General features: G+C 32.9%; 2 protein-coding genes across 3 annotated transcripts; both read right to left on the reverse strand.

Annotated features, from left to right (window-relative positions):
- Positions 1-12: 12 nt before the first annotated feature.
- LOC130675344 (vacuolar protein sorting-associated protein 16 homolog) lies at positions 13-5,677 on the reverse strand. Its single transcript, XM_057480947.1, has 13 exons — positions 5,499-5,677; positions 5,246-5,432; positions 5,037-5,165; positions 3,832-3,976; positions 3,089-3,765; positions 2,890-3,017; positions 2,657-2,801; positions 1,707-1,841; positions 1,468-1,629; positions 1,260-1,409; positions 795-1,139; positions 612-715; positions 13-245 (listed from the first exon to the last, which is right to left on the reverse strand). The coding sequence occupies exons 1-13, from the start codon at positions 5,552-5,554 to the stop codon at positions 101-103; spliced, it is 2,508 nt and encodes an 835-aa protein (XP_057336930.1). The 5' UTR covers positions 5,555-5,677; the 3' UTR covers positions 13-100.
- Positions 5,678-6,721: 1,044 nt separating this feature from the next.
- On the reverse strand, positions 6,722-16,078 carry LOC130676454 (cell division cycle and apoptosis regulator protein 1-like). Of its 2 annotated transcripts, none has more exons than XM_057482665.1 (15): positions 15,886-16,078; positions 15,305-15,432; positions 13,787-14,061; positions 13,460-13,699; positions 13,115-13,384; positions 12,791-13,016; positions 12,452-12,729; positions 11,334-11,604; positions 10,558-10,620; positions 10,245-10,484; positions 9,892-10,071; positions 9,147-9,485; positions 8,696-9,071; positions 8,251-8,591; positions 6,722-7,484 (listed from the first exon to the last, which is right to left on the reverse strand). In XM_057482665.1, exons 1-15 carry the CDS (start codon positions 15,941-15,943, stop codon positions 7,167-7,169), a joined length of 3,603 nt encoding a protein of 1,200 aa, XP_057338648.1. In that variant the 5' UTR covers positions 15,944-16,078; the 3' UTR covers positions 6,722-7,166. The 2 variants fall into 2 exon arrangements, with proteins under 2 accessions (XP_057338648.1, XP_057338649.1); XM_057482666.1 differs by lacking the exon at positions 15,886-16,078 and adding an exon at positions 15,760-15,814.
- Positions 16,079-16,387: the final 309 nt, after the last annotated feature.

The following is a 16,387-nucleotide window of genomic DNA, read 5'->3' on the forward strand; positions in this document are numbered from 1 at the left end:
TTAAAATATTAATTGTTATTCTATTTTTTATTGAATATAAAACAATATGTACAAAAAATTTATTTTTTCTTCTTTTATATCAAACAAAAGATTGTTTAAATTATTTATTACTTCGGAGACTAGTTAACATTCCGTTTATTTTTTCGGCTAGTAATCTGTCTGACGGCCCGCACTGCGCCAATACAAATGATAAAGCCGATGAATCTTTTTGTTCGTAGGCAGTTTGAGCAGCTTCCACTAGCATCCTATTTAGCAAAGACATTTTTATAATTAAATAATCAATAATTAAACACTAATTAACAATTTACGCGCTTGCTGTCGTATATTACACACCAAGGGAGGAAAGTAGGACTTTTCGACCAGCGTGTATAATTGTGTCGTTGAGCAAACGCGCATAGGGACGTCCTACTTTCCTCCGTGGTGTGTATAAGATTTTTCCCCAGATCTGTACCTGAAAGTTTAAATTTCTGCCTCTGTGGGAAAGATGGCACATGCGATAATTTTTATCATTTGTTTTTTTATAAGAAAAAAGACAGATTTTCTTCCCTGAAAGCAGGGCAGGAATTTAAACTTTTGGCGCAGGTGAGGTGGAAACTTTTTTTAAAACTTACTTGAACTTGGCTAGATATTTAACTTTCAATTCGTCTCTAACACGAGCCAAATATTTTTTTCCTTCATCTATATTATTGTACTTCAAGCACTCGTCAATGAACGGCTAATTCAAAAATAATTATTTATTATTAACTATAAATAATTAAACAACAGTAATTAGTAAAAACAATTACAAAAAATACCTCATAGCCAATCGGAGATTTTTTGCTTTTAGAAAATTTCTCCAGTTCACTCCAAAGCCCGCGTTCAGACAGACACTGGATCCGTAACCACCAGTACCTTCTGTCGGGAATTTTGTACTCCGAGCGCAATTTATCAGCTAATTTAACTTCATTTTGCATCAGCAATAGTTGGACTGTATCGTGAAGAGATTTTCCGATCACTGACTCGCGTAAAGTTTCCTCTAATTGTCTTTGGTACTTTAGTAATTTAACTTGTTCTTCAGTCAACGCTGCATTAGTGTCATAACGTCCCATTTTGAATTTTTCTTGAGCGTTTAGTAATAGCGGCTCACGAGTTAACGCATTCTGTATACAATTAATTACAATGTTAGAAATTTGCAGTCCTTACAAAACTGCCCGAGTACTATTCTCGTCTTTAGTTTATAAAAATGTACAATAGATTAATAAGTTAATGTAATAAATTACCTTTGGTTGATAACTTTCTCTGATATACCAGAGAGCTTGTGAATAAAAATCATCATACATATCATAAATATCTAGCAAAGCTTCACGATTATGATTCCGACAATATTTAATGTAGAGTGACATCGCAAGTGGGCAATGTTTTATTGACATCTATAAATAATATAAAAAATTATTTAAAATAAAACCACTCGCTGATTTCTGAAGTTACCTCAAAATTAGCTAGAGGCATGTTCTTTTGAAAATGTAAAATAACATGATAAACTAAGTCCGTGTTTCCACTTTCTACTGCTTTGTCAAGAGCCGCTCTTTCGACTCCAAGACGCAAAAGTAATGGCACCTGAAGATGAGCTCTCGGCTCATAATCTATCAACTTAAAATATAAGAATAAATAAAATACTTGTCGTTATAAATATTTATTTGATAATAAAAATGATTGTAAATAAATACTTTGATAGCTAATTGTTTTCTACCACAATCGGCAGCTTTTTCAGCAATTTCGCTGTAAGATACTCCACGTGCGTAGCCTAATTTAGCTGCTATCTCTTCAGCTATTTGTTCTTTATCCAATACTGATTGTTTTACCTGAAATTTTTAAATAATTATTATTAATTATCAATAATAACAGAGTGGCCTCAAAGAATTTAATGCAACCGGGAAATATCATGGAAATGTCGGGGAATTTCAAAAAGTATCCGAGAATTTAATTGCGACAGTCGAAAATTTAAAAATTTTTCAATTATACACTAGTGCCAAAAGTTAAGGAATATTTAAAAAATTTGAAATTTTTAAGTGAATTTCTACAGATTGTACTCAAAGGAAAATGGTAGTACAACAAAAACAAAAAAAAATTGTGGCTTCAAGTGTCTACTCTTCAGATCCGGTCTTGATAGTATATTACACTCCTTGGGCAGTAAATAATAAAGCCTCAGATCACATGTTTGTTGACCTTGGCTTCACCTCGGACCTAGGTGTGTAATATACTATTACTATGCATGATTCTGGAGTAATCATAAAAAAACCAGTGACTAAAAATTTCTTCAAATTTTTGCTCGTCTTAGAAACGAAAATATAATAAAAACTTTGAGGTAAGAGACCCAGTACCCGATCAGTGAACTAGTACCTGATCACTCATGTATTTGTATATCTATATCTACTAAATTGTACTAAATATAGATATACAAATACGTAGAGTGATCAGGGACTAGTTCCCTGATCGCGTACCAGGGCTTTTACCTTAAATATCTTGATAATACGAATAAAATTTCTGAATCGGGAAAAAATGTCAAAAACTACTGGAAAATCGGGAAATATCAGGTAATTTTGAATTTCTGTATTTGTGGCCACCCTGTAATAAATGGAGTTATTGATAACTAGTAAGCAAAAAATTTTTCTAAGACCTTATAACAAGCCCAGTGAGCAAGAATTCTGCTTTCACCATCAACTTCAGGTATTTGTAAATGACGCGCTATTTGAATAGCTAAATAATAATGTCTTCTAACTACCAAACGATCTAATAACACCTGATTAGTCAATAAATCCAATCTAATTAATCAATTATTAAGAAATTTAAAATCCCAACAGTAACAAAAAACAAAAATCAATAATAATTAGTGGGGTAAAAAAAGGATACTGCGTAAATGTCAAAGGGATTCCAACAGTCGGATGTCTTATGGCATTCAAAACTCTCAAAATCCTACACATTGTGACATAACGTTCTGGATCAATGGATTTACTGAATCCCTTTCCAAATTTAGCCGCCTAAAATTTAAAAATAATTAATAAAGTGCAAGTGTTTAATGTATTGATGTAAAAAATAATAAATTAATTACTCGCATGAGAAGTTTCTGAGTCTCGGGATCAAACTCATGGCTGGCTGCGTTAACACAATCCTTGATGGCACTGTCAAGTTTGTCTTTGACTAGATCAATGTAACTGTCGGCTTTGTGACTGCGCTTTTCAAATTGTTTTGAAGCCTCGAGCAAATAGGACGCGGGATCAGTTGAGTTGATACGGAATATTTTCTGAACGACATTGGGGACTTTTTGAATCATTTCATGAGAACTCGCGGAAATAACTCGGACACCGTCAACTTCGGTCACTAGATGGACGGGACTGTCGTAGACGTGCAGAATAGTGTCACCACTGCGGCCAATGACCATCAGAGAATTATTCCAGCAGCAAACGACCGCTTCCGTTCCACACCAAGCGATGTCTGTGAGCGGTTTGTTGATCCCAGTTATACATTCTGTATATTTTTCTTTCAAGTCAACTGATCCTAAGTACAAATGTCCAGTGTCTCCGTACAATGCCAGATGCAAATTATTTGCCGACACTGCCATCGCGGTGATATTATTTATCTTGTTGCTAAATAAGTTACTGAAAGGTATCGGCGCCGGTGTTTTGCCCATATGCTGGATTTGGTACAACCCATTTTGATTTGAAATTATCACCTGGCTCTGTCTCTCGTAACAGACTACACACCAGGAGTCTATTGGACCTCCCAGTTCTACAGAAAATAAATAATTTAAAATAAAATCATAACTTTAGTTTTTTGTTAAGATAATTAACTTACTGGGAATTTCGGGTAATTGTCTCACTTTAGGGTCAGCGACATTATTTACAAGAAATATTAAATTTGTAGAAGTTAAAACCGCTACTCCAGTGCCATTTACTGATGTGAAAAATTTTGCATCTATAACTTTAGTATTTTTAGCTTCCTAAAATATATAATCATAAATAATTAATTTTTTAGGATATTCTCAGACAGCCCTCCACTTTTTAAAAATGTGCAATGACTTTTAACTGTCGTTAGTGTATCAAAATTTAATCAATTAATTAAAGCATAAATTGGAAAAAGGACAATTTTGCTGATAGAATTTTTAAAAAATGACTTGAAGTTGATATCAATTGGGAGTTAAACGAAATTTGGAAAATAAATTTCAGTAAAATCTTCATGTCAACTTTATAATTAGAATTTTCAAATTTAGTAGGCTAAAATTTACACAGAAAAAAAGGATTTCTTGGCGCAAAAAAGTTTTTGCAGTATGAATTAAAAAGGAAAATTTTCTGCGTCATGAAATAATTTTTTTCTGGATACCCTGATAGCAACCTTGCTCAGCAAAGTTCTGCAGTGAAACACTTTCGGCTAACTTAACGACAAGTTTCTGGAAAACCTTGGCTGGATAATACTTTCTTTTAAGTTGGCTTCAGAATACGGCAGTAGCTTGAGGTTAACTTGCAATTCAAGTGGCTGTCAGGGTTGAAGTGAAACTTTCAATCAACTTAACGTCATTGTCTGACAGTAACACTTGTACACTCGTTGTCATTAATGCCTGGTCCCCCAGACTACAGAATCTTAACCAGGCAGGGCCAGGCATTAATGACAACGAGTGTAGTCAAATTGAATTCAAGTTTACAGACAATTTACTATCAACTTAAAGGTAACTGCTTGCTCTCCAAAACTTTCCTTTAAGTTGCCTTCAGAATACGGCAGTAGCTTGTAGTTGATTTACGGTTAGGGTGGCGATCGGGGTATTTAATAAATTTTGTTTAACTCCAAATTGATAACAACTGCAAGTAATTTTTTTTTAAATCTAAACCTCAGCGAAATTGCAACTACGCTGTCCTTTTTTCAATTAATGCTCCAATTTCTTTTTAATTAATTGATAAAATTTTAATACGCTTGTGACAGTTGTCATTGAAACTTTAAAAAAAGTGGGGGCTCTTTCTCAGAATTTCCTTAAAAATAATTAACAGCAACTCGAGAATTCCACTTACACTTCCCATGCTAAAAGTAGTTTGGTATGATCCAAAAAGATCATAATTAAGAATCATTCCGTCATCTTGAACACAGAGAAGCTCTTCTTGATGAGACCATCCCATCCGTACTAACTGTCCGCTGTTCCACTTTTAAATAAATTACCATATTAATTTGAATTATAAAATGATAATCTATAAGTACTTCCATTAATTATAAATACACTTACTGTAAATTTAGTAGTTACTTTTCCTGATGATGAGTACAGAGATATTATAGGTTTGTTAGAACCTTGGATTTTAACGAATTTTTTCGGATCTCTCGTAACTGCAATGGATCCTCCATACGGAGCAGCAATTAGCTGATTGTTCAAATTAACTTCATGTTGTAATTCAATTGGATACAGCTCGAATTTTCTGTTAATAAAATTATTTATCATAAATGATTAAATAATTGACAGATTTTTTAAATAAAATAATTACCTGAAATAAGTGTCTCTCCCCAGGGGAAACCAATCAGCTGTCAACATTACAGGCATGATTATTCAAAGTAATTAAAATAATAGTTTTTTTTATTGTTATTTACTATCATGTGTCATATATTTATTTTTGTGACAATGAGTGACATGAATCTTTGACAGATAAATTAACCAGTGACTAAACGGGAACGGGGGTGGCGCCAATTTCCACTTGTCCATATTCCCACTTAAAAAAAATATATTGGCAGCATTGATAACTTGGGAACATATATTGCAGGCAGTGATTATATTATGCAGGTATGTTTTCATTACATGATAAATTTATCGATCGAGCTAACGTAACATTTAAAATTTATGATCCTAAAGTTAGCAGACAATTTGTAATTTTCAGATTTTTTTTTCAACAATTCAATTACAAAAAAAAAAAAATCTAAAAATATGCACATGTAGAAAATTTAAAAAACTACAAGTGTAGTTTTTTCAAATATTATTTTTTTATCATTTTTAAGAAAAATCAAAAAACTATATAAGACGTCGGCTTACTTCAGTATCATCAAAAATTTAAATGATCCTGAAATTAGCAGACAATTAAAAATTTTTGAATTTTTTTAAAATCACAATTACAAAAAAACTAAAAATATGCACATGTAGAAAATTTAATAAACTATAGGTGCAATTTTTTGAAATATTTTTTTTTTATTATTTATTGTTTTGAAAAAAATTCAAAAATTGTTCGATGTCAGCCGACTTCAGTATCATAAATTTAGATATTAATTGAGTTTTTCGTGAGGAAACGTGACGTTCGCAGCTCATCAAACAATTTTGCAAATTTTTCCTTCGGTTTTTTAAAATTTTATTTTTTTGTTACAATAGAAAGTCATTTGTTTCGTATTTGTAAGTATATATTTATATCATAACGGGGGATATATCATTTGTGACGCAACATTGATAGGGGGATCGCAGAAAATGTGACAGAATTTGACGAAGGGGGAGAGGGTCTAAAAAGGTAAAATTTTGCGTGACGTATTTTATGAATGGTCCCTTATTATTATTAATGATTAAATTTAATTCATCTTTGATCTTTATTAAGAAGATTACCTGACATCCTTCAGCACGTATCATACCTGATTACCCCATACTCGTCCCTTGAAGCGGCTGAGGTATACTGATATTTAGTAAAGGCTAAATTAATAATAATGAAGTAATCAGCCCCGATTAATAAATGAAAACGTTAATTTTATTAAATCAATTTTTATTTGCCGTTATATTATAATTTAGTCGTTTATTAAATTCAAAAATTAAGTTACAAATTTATTATTTCAACTTATTCAGTGATTTAGTTGAAAATTGAATAATTACTTAAACAATTATCCACACTCGTGCTTATTCAATAAGTGAAGCCAATATTTATAATTGAACCGATAAACTATCGGTTAAAATAATTAATTCAGTATCATGTACCTTAGATATTGCATGCCAATTTTATTTCCTTAACATATACAAATAAATTTAATTTAAAAACGAATAATTTCCAGTCGTTTTTTTATCTGGACAATCAAAATTCGGGACAAAGACGGTTCTTTAGATTAACGTGCTTCTAAGCACTACTAGACAGTTCGTGTAAAGAATTCATAATTCTTTATAAATAGTAAAAAATATCAATAATCATAAATTATTTCTTATCTTTATCGGTATCAGTCGATTCTTTTTTAACTGCTGACTCTTTTTTACTATCGTGTTTCTTATTGCTACTGTCTTTATCTTTATCTTTGCTGTCTTTATCTCCCTCAAGTTCTTTTTTAATTGAACTTTTGCTGTCACTCCACCTCGAGTCGCTCTTAGATTTACTGTCCGAGCCGTTTACCTCCGAGGTTTTTTCATCCTGGATTTCTACTATTTCAACTTTTTTAGAGTTTGAATCGCCTTGTACTATTTTAGCTGTTGTGTGATACACACTTTTTAAAGCGCTCAAGTATGTATGACATTCAGACTGCAAATAAAAATATCAATAAAAATAAATCAACAGTCGATTAAATTAAATAGTAAAGACAATTAAGGGCATTCTCAGACAGTGCCCCCCATTTTTTACAAATATCTAATAACTTTCAAGATGATACTGAAGTTAGCCGACGTCTTCTAATTTTTTGACTTTTTTTTAAGCAATAAATTATAAAAAAAAAATATTTGAAAAATTTGCTCCTGTAGTTTTTTAAATTTCCTACATGTGTATATTTTTAGTTTTTTTTTTTTTTTTTTTTTCAAATTTAAGTGGTGGAAAAAAAAATCCAAAAAATTTTAATTGACTGCTAACTTCAGGATCATCTTTCAAGTGTCATAATCATGTTAAAGTTTTGTTAATTAATTAAAACTTTAATTGAAAAAAGGACAGCATAGTCGAAATTTCGCAGAGTTATAGAATTAAAAAAAAATTACTTACAGCTGTTATCAACTAGGAGTTAAACCAAATTTTTTGAATAAATTTCAGCCTACGAATTTTGAAAATTCTAATTATAAAATTGACATGAAGATTTTATTGAAATTTATTTCCCAAATTTCGTTCAACTCCCAATTGATATCAATTGTAAATATTTTTTTTTTAATCCATACCTCGGTGAAATTACTGCTACGTTGTCCTCTTTTCAAATCAGGTTTTAATTTTTGTTTAATCAATTGATAAAATTTTGATCCCCTGTCAATTGAAAATTTTCAAAAACTAGGGGCATTGTCTGAGAACGGTCTTAAAACAAATAAATTACCGTAGTCTTTTTAAGTTTTTCATCGGTGCTCCGAAGTCTGTCCTTGTAGTTTTTCAAATCGTCCGTGACGTCTTTCATGGTGCTAGACTGTTTATGTAATCTATCATTTACAGAATTCAAGTCGTGCTGAATCTCCATCATGCGAGCTTCAGTCTCAAGTCGTGCCTTCTCGGATCTCTTCAATTGACTAACTAATTTTTCTAGATCGAGTAATGATCCTTTGAACATAACAAATCCTTCTGGTACTGACTCAGTGTTCTGTTCATCGGAACTGTTTTCGCGACGCGCACGTTTTGACGCCGGTCCACTACCAACAAATACTGGTAGTAATTTTTTATTACCTGTTCAACAATAATAAAAATATTATTAATATATTCAGCGTAATCGACTCCCCAGTGCTCAGTCTCCTGAAAAAACTATCCTACTTATTGATAAATAAATTTACCTAGTGCTAATGATTTGAGTGCCTCTTCATCCTCATCGCCCTTCAGAGACCCATCAGATTTTTCCGAGCCGTCATCCTCTTTCTTGCTCTCTTTGCTAGAATCTTCCTGAGCTTTATCTGTCAGCTTGCGATAGTGAAGGGAATCACGTGTCACGACTTTCTGCACGAGTTTTCGTACTTGAGCGCGAGATAAATTTAATCCCAGTGTGTAAATAAGTTCTTCGATATCTTTATCAAAAATATAACCGCAGTGCGTCTGATCGAAGTATACAAATGATAACAATAAATAAGGATCGTGAGTATAAAGTTTGACTTTCTTTTTCTTCGAGTCTTTTTCTTTGTCGCGCTTGCCGTCTTTTACCGAATTATCATCATCCTGAAAATAAAAAAATTTTAATAAGAAAAAAAATAATAAAAAAAAAATTCTTAAAAAACTGAAATATTTAAATACCTCAGTTTCTTCATCTTCGAATTCTTCGTCGTCATCTTTGTCGCGTTCCTTATCATCCGTTTTACCTTTGCCGTCCTTATCGTCCTTCTTATCTTTGCTACTCTCCCGCTTCTTGTCGTCTTTCTTACCACTGCTTTTTTTATCATCTTCCTTCCTCTTTTCTTTGTCGTCCTTCTTATCATCTCGCTTGTCATCCTTCTTATCCTTTTTCTTGTCCTCTTCTTTTTCCTTAGTCTTCTCTGGAAGACTACACAGGCTCCGGTAAATACGGAAACCGTAATCCCGCATCAGCATTTCGTTGAACAATTCCGCGAAAAGTGACACTTCGAATGAATGTTCCTAAAAATTAAAAATTTTTTTTATCATCTTTATGTTCATTAAATAAAATTAGTAAAATAAAAATGAAGCGGCAGTAGCAGCCATTCAGCACGCGTGTGGTTCGGGCGATCATCAAAGTTAAGCAGCATCGAACATGATTGCTACTTAGCAGGGTGACCGCTTAGTCACACGTCGGATTCGAACGAAGGCCTTTCACCGTTAGGCGAGGGATGAAGATCTAGTGATTGGTAAAATGGGAATTTTATCGATCACTAGAGCTTCGCCTCAGCCGCACAATGAAGGCAGAAAGGAGGAGTAAGCAGTTTGCGAGATAAAAGGCAAAAGTGTACGAGGCCAAAAAAGCTATACACTGCAACTTCTGATTTATTTACTTAGTAAAATAAAAATGATCTTTTTTAATAATTACTTTAGTATCTTCTGGACGGTAATCCAATAAAACACTCAGTGACATGACAGTACAGTCGAATTTCCCACTCTTAGCTGTTTTTGATGGATGGACAATAATGTGGGATGTTTCTGGTAGCGTGTAACGTTTTTCCAACAACGCACGCTCACGTTCCGTATTTTTTTTCTTATCTTCATCATACTAAAAATAATATTCGTATATCAATAATATATTTATCAAAACATTACAATTAAATCAATAGAAAAATTTATACTCCAAAGTATTCAATAATTTTTTGAATTTTTATTTTTGCCGCTTTCTAATCAAATTTTATTTTAAATAAAATAAATAAAAAATATGTAATAATCATTTACCTCTTTACTTTTCTTTTCTTCCTTAACTTCTTTTATTTCTTTGACATCTTTAACTTCTTTTACTTCTTTAATTTCTTCTTTAGCAGCAACAATTTCTTCATCCTCTTCAACTTCATCTTGCCGACCTTCTTCTCTAGCTTGCTCAGATTTAATAACTTTCAAAAGCCGCGCGCATAATTGTGACTTCAATCCTTTAGAGCTCAAATTTCGCGCCACCAGTTCCTGCCGCAATTCATTTACCTGCAGAATAATTATTTTTTATCACCAAACTCAATATTCATTTCTCATTAAAGTCAGCAACCAAAGAGCTTACATTCATGGTCTTAGGATCCAGATCAGAGTAATGCGTCGGGTCTTTTTTCTCAGCGATGTCATCCTGAAAGCAGAAAGGACAGTCAGTTAACATGAAGTAACTAAGCGATAAAAAAAAAATAAAACTACAAACATAAGCAACCGTTACAACCCTCAATCTCAGTCTCATTCTTACTCCACTCATCCATTTAAAACACTTCTAAGACACATAGAGATCAGCATTTAAAACGTTGACCCTTAAATGACTTAAATAATATTTTGCTCTCTCTCTCTCACTCCATGACTCTCAAATTGTCCTGGCTCTGGTGTCGGTGTCGGTATGGATTTTTAAATATTTATATAATAATATTAATAAACTTATAGAGTACAGAAAAATTATAAATGAAACGGGATTGCAATAGAATTTAATAAAATAAATTAATTTTTCAACATGTAGGTGGGAGTGAAAATTTAGTCGTGCTCCGAATTTAACTTATCGGCCACGAGCTACTGGTTTATATTTTTTTGCATATTGTTCGTCAATCATATAAATAAATAAATAAATAAATAAATAAAGAATTTAAAGACCAGGATCAGTACTCAATAAAGAAAATAAATATAAAAGATCGAGGAACAAATGCTAGTCTACTAAAAAAATAAGTGATGGAAGAAACAGGTCGACAAATATGATAACAGTCTAAGGGCTGATAATGTAAATGTAAATATAGTTGTAAGAATAAGAAGAAAGTATGTAGAGAAATATGGTAGTAATAAATATGGGATGGTTGTGGGCAGTGCCTTTTGATCAGCGACGGCAGCCTCATCAGCAGCGTCATTGTTGGGATCCAGCATGACGACGGCATCGTCGGGACTAGATGCAGCACGCAGCAGCTTTCGCTCCAGTTGCTTCTTATAGCTGAGATGCAGACTGTCCCACTCCAGCTTGGTAGGCACACAGCTCCAAACATCTGGGAGAAATAGTATCACCGTTTCAACACGACTAGGCACCACTCTGCCAGACTTGTGGGTCGTCTCAGCACGCCTGTAGTAGAGCTCCAGGAACCGGTACCTGTGCCGCAAGGAAAAAAAAACAATATCGAAACGTCAGCTCTGGTTAATGCCGGGTAATTTTGTTTTTTATTAGCCTCGCCTTAATGCTAAATTTAAATTTCGTTTTATTTTCTTTAAGTGTTTGCTTGCTAAGCCCACCCACTGCAGACAAAGCCACGTACAGCCATAAGTCAACGTCTTCAACGATCAAGCGACATTTTAGACGGTCAGTGACGTTAAATAATATAAATATATATATACAAATATATAATTTGAGTAATAGTAATAAGTAGACAAGTTATAGTTTAAATAAAGTTTTAAATATTGGAGAGATAGTGCTGGTGATACCATGAAATCTGTCGTCTAGTTGACTCTAGTAGATGCTCGTCCAACTCTAGTAGCATTCGCCGTCTGGATTTACTTTATTACTTCCATTAAATACCTACCTTTCATTTAATTAATTAGCTATTGCTATTGTCTATTTTTATTTTTGTTTTAAAAGACTCCAGCTACTGTTTACAATCCGTTAATTTAATTTGTATTTTTTTTTATCTCTACAAGTTACTCTGGTAATAAAATGTGTAGTGATAAGAATTGATAAGAGTTTTAAACTGATATTAATAATAAACAAAAGCAAAGTTGAGTTAATCTTAATGTCAGTCTGGCAGCTAATAGAGAGCACACAAACTAGTGCATTGTCTTGGTATGCAAGTGAACGAAAAATATTTACGACTCTATTTATATTTATATTTATTTTAAATACTTTGTACTTAGACTTTGATTTAAGTAATCAAATTATATAATGTAGTAAATAAATAAATAAATAAATAAAATTGATGATTAAGGAGAAGTGTGAGGGAGCTTACCATTGGGTGCAGTGAGACAAATCAATGCCCGTGAGCGCTTTGCAGGTTCTGACGGCTGTTTTTATTAAGACGGAGGGATCTTTCTCGGGATTCAAGCCGTCGAGAGAAGGACTCCAGGGTCCGCCGATCGCCATCGTCTCGTTTTTCCCTCTCAGGCCTACGAGGAAATTTATCAGACGCGTCGGGTGCACGTAGTCGCGGTCCGGATCGCGGTCTTCGGTTACGCCGCAACATCTTTTGTAAATTTCTTCCATCGCGGGCATCGAGATCAACATCACCTGCAATTACGTTATTTTTAATGTCTTCTTTATGATTAAAAAAAATAAAATGAAATTTTACTTTGGCTGAGAATAAATAATCAGCGTCCGCTGGCTCTAGCACTGCAGTATTTTCAACGCAAGGTTCGACATCTTTGTGCATAACATGAAAAGAACAGGGTTTGTTTAAAGTGAACGGCATGTGGGGTGGAAATGCGTCAACCCAACGGAAATTTGTTGAAAAGAAATCACTGGGAATGTACATATTTTGATAACGTCTACGGACTTCCAATACATCCGCTTCCGGTCTGTATTAACACAAAATTATTTCAATGATTAATTAATACAGCTCTCAAGTGGAGTCACGGTTTTGTATAATTACCAAAATAAAAATAAATAAACTTACAAGTCAAGTGCTATCTTTGGTATCTGTACCATGTAACGCGGTACGACTCTTGTACGACGACGTGGTCTGGGTGATTTACTGCGGCGTGTCCTGGACGGGCTGCGTTCTTCCTTTTTCTCACGTTCCCTGATTCTTTCTTCTCGGCGGCGCTTGCGTTCGATTTCTTCCTCGTCATTGCGACGGTCTCGCGGTGATCTTTCTCTAACTCTAGCAACTTTGCTGCGATTACTCGTCGCATTGTTCGTAGGATTATTGCTTACGAACCTCCCGCTGCAAGAGTACCACAAGATAAATAACTTAACTTATACTCATAATAATAATAAGCAATTAAATTAAAATAATTACCTATTATTACTATTGTCATTAGGAGGTGGTACAGCATTGTAGCCACCAGATTGTCGACTTGGTTGCTGCTGGCGATTCATCTGCTGTCCAGACTGTTGGTTACTAGCATTATTATTACTATTACCCATTGGCAGTACTTGGATACGAGTTGCATTCCACTTAAAGGGCATCGATGGATTGTACGAAGCTTCAACTAGTACACGATCACCAACCACTGGGTTTGAACCCTTCACACATGCGCTGTAATTTTTATTTTAAATTAATATCTCTACCCCTTTGAGAAGCAAAAAATCTTATCCAATAAATTTATATAAAATAGATAATTACTTGGTCTGAAAGAAAACGTCCTCGTCGACGAAGCCAAAATTATCATGGACTTTGGTAACTGTTCCTGTGAAAACTCGCTGTTTAGTAGACGGAGAAGAGACATTTTGCTGGACCTGCTGTGCTGATACTCCAGTTACTGATTGCTGAAACGCGTTGGTGTTCAATGATCTAGGTGTTGGATAAGAAACCGTCGCTACTTGGGGGTACAATTGACTGGCAATACTAGAGGGCAAATTGGAGCCCAGTTGGGCCATTGAAGCCATCGTTATATTTGGCTACAAATAAATAAATCCATTAAAATCCCGGGCAATTAAAGCATCTCATTGAGTAAGATCACGTCAAGTGGACGCCCCATTTTCCACTTGATCATAAAAATTAAGTCTATGTATTTTTTTCTCAAGTAGTATTATTAGATAGTTTTTCTTGTTTCAGTTAAAAAAATAAAATTTGTTTAAGGCCATTCTCAGACAGTGCCCCCCACTTTTTAAAAATTTTCAATGACTTTCAACTGTCATAAGGGTATCAAATTTTTATCAGTTAATTAAAAAAAAATTAAAGCATTAATTGAAGAAAGGACAACGTAGTCGTAATTTCACCGAGATATAGATTTAAAAAAAAAATATTTACACTTGATATCAATTAGGAGTTAAACAAAATTTGTTAAATAAATTTAAGTAAAATCGTCATGTCAATTTTATAATTCGAATTTTTAAATTTTATTGGCTAAAATTTATTCATCAAATTTCGTTTAACTCCCAATTGATATCAATTGTAAGTAATTTTTTTTAAATTCTATATCTCAACGAAATTACGACTACGTTGTCCTTTTTTCAATTAAGGTTTTATTTTTTTTTTAATTAATTAGTAAAATTTTAATACGGTTATGACAGTTGAAAGTCATTGCATATTTTTAAACCGTGGGGGGGGGGGCACTGTCTGAGAATGCCCTTAATAACAATATTTTTAATTATTATTCTAATTATGATTGACTGAAGCTGCAATATAGCCTGAGACGCTTGGCACCCCGCGCGTGGTGATAAATAAATTCATATTGTTTAAACTAATCGCGAGCAGTGAAATTTTCTTCAGGGATCTTAAACTTTAATACATATCACATGTAACCGACGAAAATAAAACTTCATTTTTTTACCGAGAAGTCAATGAAATTTTAATTTGTTTACTTAAAAGTTAACTAACAATTGAATAATAAATAAATAATTTTAAGCTATTAATATTTTGATAAAATATAGATATTTGACAATAAATCCTGAGTTTCATTAATTTATCATTAACGGTTGTTTTGAAATCTATTTTTTAATTAAAAGTACGAAAAATTTTCATTGTAAAAAACATTGTTGTTAAAATCAAAATTTTGAAAAATCGTTTGGGGGATTAATTTTTGAGTGACTACTTGAGAAAAAAATACATAGACTTAATTTTCATGATCAAGTGAAAAATGGGGGTCCCCTTAACGTGATTCTTACTCGTTGTAATAAAAAATAAAAATTATTTATCAACCTGCTGTAGACCTAAACTTTGCTGGTAAACTTGTTGAGTTTGTTGCTGATATTGTACCATTTGTTGTCCTCCAATACCACCCATAGCTTGGCCCATTATTTGCTGCTGAATATTTGGTATTCCCTGTCCTGTAAAAAAATCAAACATCAATCAACATTTAAAATCAACATCACAATTGATTGACTTGATAATAAAAATTACGTCATCCATAAATAAATTAGAAACTGATTCATTAATTTATTGGTATCAGGACAATCACAATAAATTAAAATTCAGGATTGTAATAAAAAAAAAGAATTAATAGAAGTCGTCATGCTATTTTATGGCCAGCAAATATAACAATAGTATTTTCCTTATCAGGTGATAACAATTAGCATTAAATAAGTCAGCAAATATCAGAGTCATTTTATAATTAAATATATACTTTATAAATATATTTAAAAATTTCGCAATACCAATGTCATCTGGTATATATGAACATATATATCTATACATATTATTAAATACACTACTTATATATTATAAAAAAAAGTAACTTTTTTTTTTTAATGATGTAAAGTTTAAGTGCGACTAATAATTACCAGCATTTCTGACCCAAGGTGGATTCTTTCCACCACCAAATGGTGACATATTACTCATCTTTAATCAATGAGGTAGTTTGAAAGTTTAATTATTTCACTTTATATATTAGTATAATAACCAAATTATTTTTAATACAGATTTACTAACAGCGTCCTTCACTTGGTCGCCATATTTTTTTTATCAATTACTACTCGGGTCAAATCAAAACTCACTACTCACTCACACGTAATTTAAACACATCATCAATTAGTTATCATTAATTAGTTCACTAATTGCACAATCAAAATCTCTATAAATCAAAAAAATTATCCGCGGGTTATTTAAAAAATAAATTTTAACCGCGGGCGCAAAATAAAAATTTGAATTTCCCGCGAATGCGCGGGAGAATTTAAAAAGGTCAGGCTGAGCGCGCGGCCAATCCTCGGGGTCTATTAATGTTATATCACTTCCTCTACAGACCGGAAGTGATCAGTAACATCGTTCTCGACGGGGATTGGTGGA

This window comes from Microplitis mediator, chromosome 10 (genome assembly GCF_029852145.1).
Source record: "Microplitis mediator isolate UGA2020A chromosome 10, iyMicMedi2.1, whole genome shotgun sequence".
Taxonomy (NCBI): Eukaryota; Metazoa; Arthropoda; class Insecta; order Hymenoptera; family Braconidae; genus Microplitis; species Microplitis mediator.

Excerpts from the sequence above, each read along its gene's own strand:
- LOC130675344 (XM_057480947.1), bottom strand. The coding sequence starts at position 5,554 with ATGCCTGTAATGTTGACAGCTGATTGGTTTCCCCTGGGGAGAGACACT. Across the intron at positions 1,630-1,706 it reads GAAAACAATTAGCTATCAAA|TTGATAGATTATGAGCCGAG; the intron begins GTATTTATTTAC and ends TTATATTTTAAG. Across the intron at positions 1,140-1,259 it reads GAGAAAGTTATCAACCAAAG|AATGCGTTAACTCGTGAGCC; the intron begins GTAATTTATTAC and ends AATTGTATACAG.
- LOC130676454 (XM_057482665.1), bottom strand. The coding sequence starts at position 15,943 with ATGAGTAATATGTCACCATTTGGTGGTGGAAAGAATCCACCTTGGGTC. Across the intron at positions 13,017-13,114 it reads CCAAAGATAGCACTTGACTT|ACCGGAAGCGGATGTATTGG; the intron begins GTAAGTTTATTT and ends GTGTTAATACAG. Across the intron at positions 10,485-10,557 it reads TGGATCCTAAGACCATGAAT|GTAAATGAATTGCGGCAGGA; the intron begins GTAAGCTCTTTG and ends ATTATTCTGCAG.